We start from the raw sequence: 1,934 nt of genomic DNA, 5'->3' as shown, positions 1-1,934 counted from the left end.
CCCCCACGGGCATTCGGGCCAAAAGCCTGCCAGCAGAACTGCCCGGTCAAGCTGCTTCAGGACCTCTCCACACACACGGCAGCAACCAGACCTCTCTATATATTTCTCCAAAAAAAAAAAAAAAGTGTGAAAACTGCATTTATTCTTAATACAAAGTTTGACAGATCCTGGTTTTTTTCCAGAAATAAAATTTTATTTTCATCATTGATACCAACTTTACATACAGGTTTATTCCCCCAGACTGCATTTCCTTTGCTTTTTATTTTTATTTTTTTTTTTTTTTAAAAAAAGGCATTTTTTTTTCCTTCCTTGGTCAAAAAGAATAAGGGAACTATGATTTTAAATGATGCCAAATTCCTTCTTGTCGGATGTGTGGTTTTGCTATTACAAAACTATTAAAATGTGAAGGAAACGATATCAAAGACACACACAGGAACAGCACTACTGCCTTTTGGGTTGTGCTAATATACTGGAACAGAACTCAAGTCAGTTCTAGACGTCTAACAACATTTTCAAAATTATATTAACGAAGTAAAAGACTTCAACGTTAATATAACCCACCACAAGAAAAATGCAGCATCTCTTTCCTTCAGTCAATCGTCTGGGAAGCTCAGTCCCGGTGAACCGACACCTCACCTCAGTTTGCTTGGGGCATGATGAGCTCGTAATGCCCAACCTGGCCCTCCTGCTTCAGCTGGTCTAAGAGATCCTCCTTGCGCCGCTTCCTGCTCACCACCAAGTATCGATTGTGCCCCTGCCCGTGAGATTTACTTTTGAGACCATATTTCTGGGCGATCTGATGTATCTGCTTCCGCTCATCCATGGTCAGTTCTCTAGAGAAAGTCAAGTCAATGTGGCTTTCTGAGCGTGCATAGTTTCGGATGATCTCCTCGATATCTCTTTTGGCGATTCTGTTCACCCTTTCCACGTCAAGCCCGAGTCCTTCCCTTTTAAACTGCTCCTTCACGGAAATGGGCTCTCTGATTCCTTCTCCGTCCTTCCCCAGGCCACCGCCTGTCCAGCCCATCTTCCGTAAAATCTGATTCCCGATGTTGTCTTCTTTGATCTTCTGTTTGAAAGCCTCTTCCGCCGAGCGGCCCCGAATCTCATTTCTGGAGATGACGTCCTCGACGGTGCCTTTCTTCAGGTTATTAACCACAGTCGGCTGGGTCTTTTTGAGGATTTTCACGGCCTCCTCTGCGGCCTCGTGCTTGACGGATTTCTTCACCCCCACCGCTTCTGCGATGAATTCATCCTCCAGCAGCACCTTGCACTTCCACCGCAGGCCCGTCATCCTCTCGAAGACGTACTCCACCGTCATCTTGTTGAACTGGGCGGTGTCGTTCAGCGTGCACACTGGGTTGCTGGAGTTCTCGTAGATCACGAGGTCCTTCAGGTCCTTCTTCCTCCCGGAGCCCCGCGACGAGCAGCCCACCTTCTGAACCTGGGTCACTTTGATGGCTGCTATGTTGGACTGCATCTTCTGCAGAATTTTCAGCGCCTCCTCCGCGGCCGCGTGCTTGCTGGTCTTTTTAGTGCCAAATCCCTCGGCCAGGCAGTGGTCTTGCAGATACACCTGACAGCGCCACGAGCGGTTAGGCATTAGCTCATACTTATATTCAACAGACATTTTGTTATACGAGGCAGAATTGTTAAGTATTCCTATGGCGTCGCTGGCGTTCTCTGTGAGGACAAAACTAGTCCAGTGTTTGTTGGTATTAGTGGCACCTTTCACGGATTCCGTACCAGGCTGCATCGGGACACAGTCCCTGTTGGCAACTACGAACTCCTCGTGAGGTTTGAGAGCAGGAGGGAAATCCAGGCGACTCAGGCCCGCCTCGCACACCACCAAGTCTTCGTGGTAGGTGTGCTTGAACTTCCTCTGAACGACTCGAACCTCCACGGGCTTCTTCAGCAGCCTGACAGCCAGCTCC

At 48.2% G+C, this 1,934-nt stretch overlaps 1 protein-coding gene across 1 annotated transcript in view; it reads right to left on the bottom strand.

Annotated features, from left to right (window-relative positions):
* Positions 1 to 622: 622 nt before the first annotated feature.
* Positions 623 to 1,934, bottom strand: part of NKRF (NFKB repressing factor) — a gene marked incomplete at its 5' end in the record, with an annotated part of 1,551 nt that continues 239 nt past the window's right edge. Inside the window, 1 exon segment of the mRNA XM_008938100.1 lies at positions 623 to 1,934. This exon segment is cut by the window's right edge and continues 239 nt beyond it. Coding sequence (XP_008936348.1) covers positions 638 to 1,934 — 1,297 coding nt within the window.

The sequence above is a fragment of the Merops nubicus genome, unplaced genomic scaffold (assembly GCF_000691845.1).
Source record: "Merops nubicus isolate BGI_N331 unplaced genomic scaffold, ASM69184v1 scaffold46543, whole genome shotgun sequence".
Taxonomy (NCBI): domain Eukaryota; kingdom Metazoa; phylum Chordata; class Aves; order Coraciiformes; family Meropidae; genus Merops; species Merops nubicus.
Note: the sequence above shows the minus strand (reverse complement) of the source record. Positions and strands in the feature narration are given on the sequence as shown.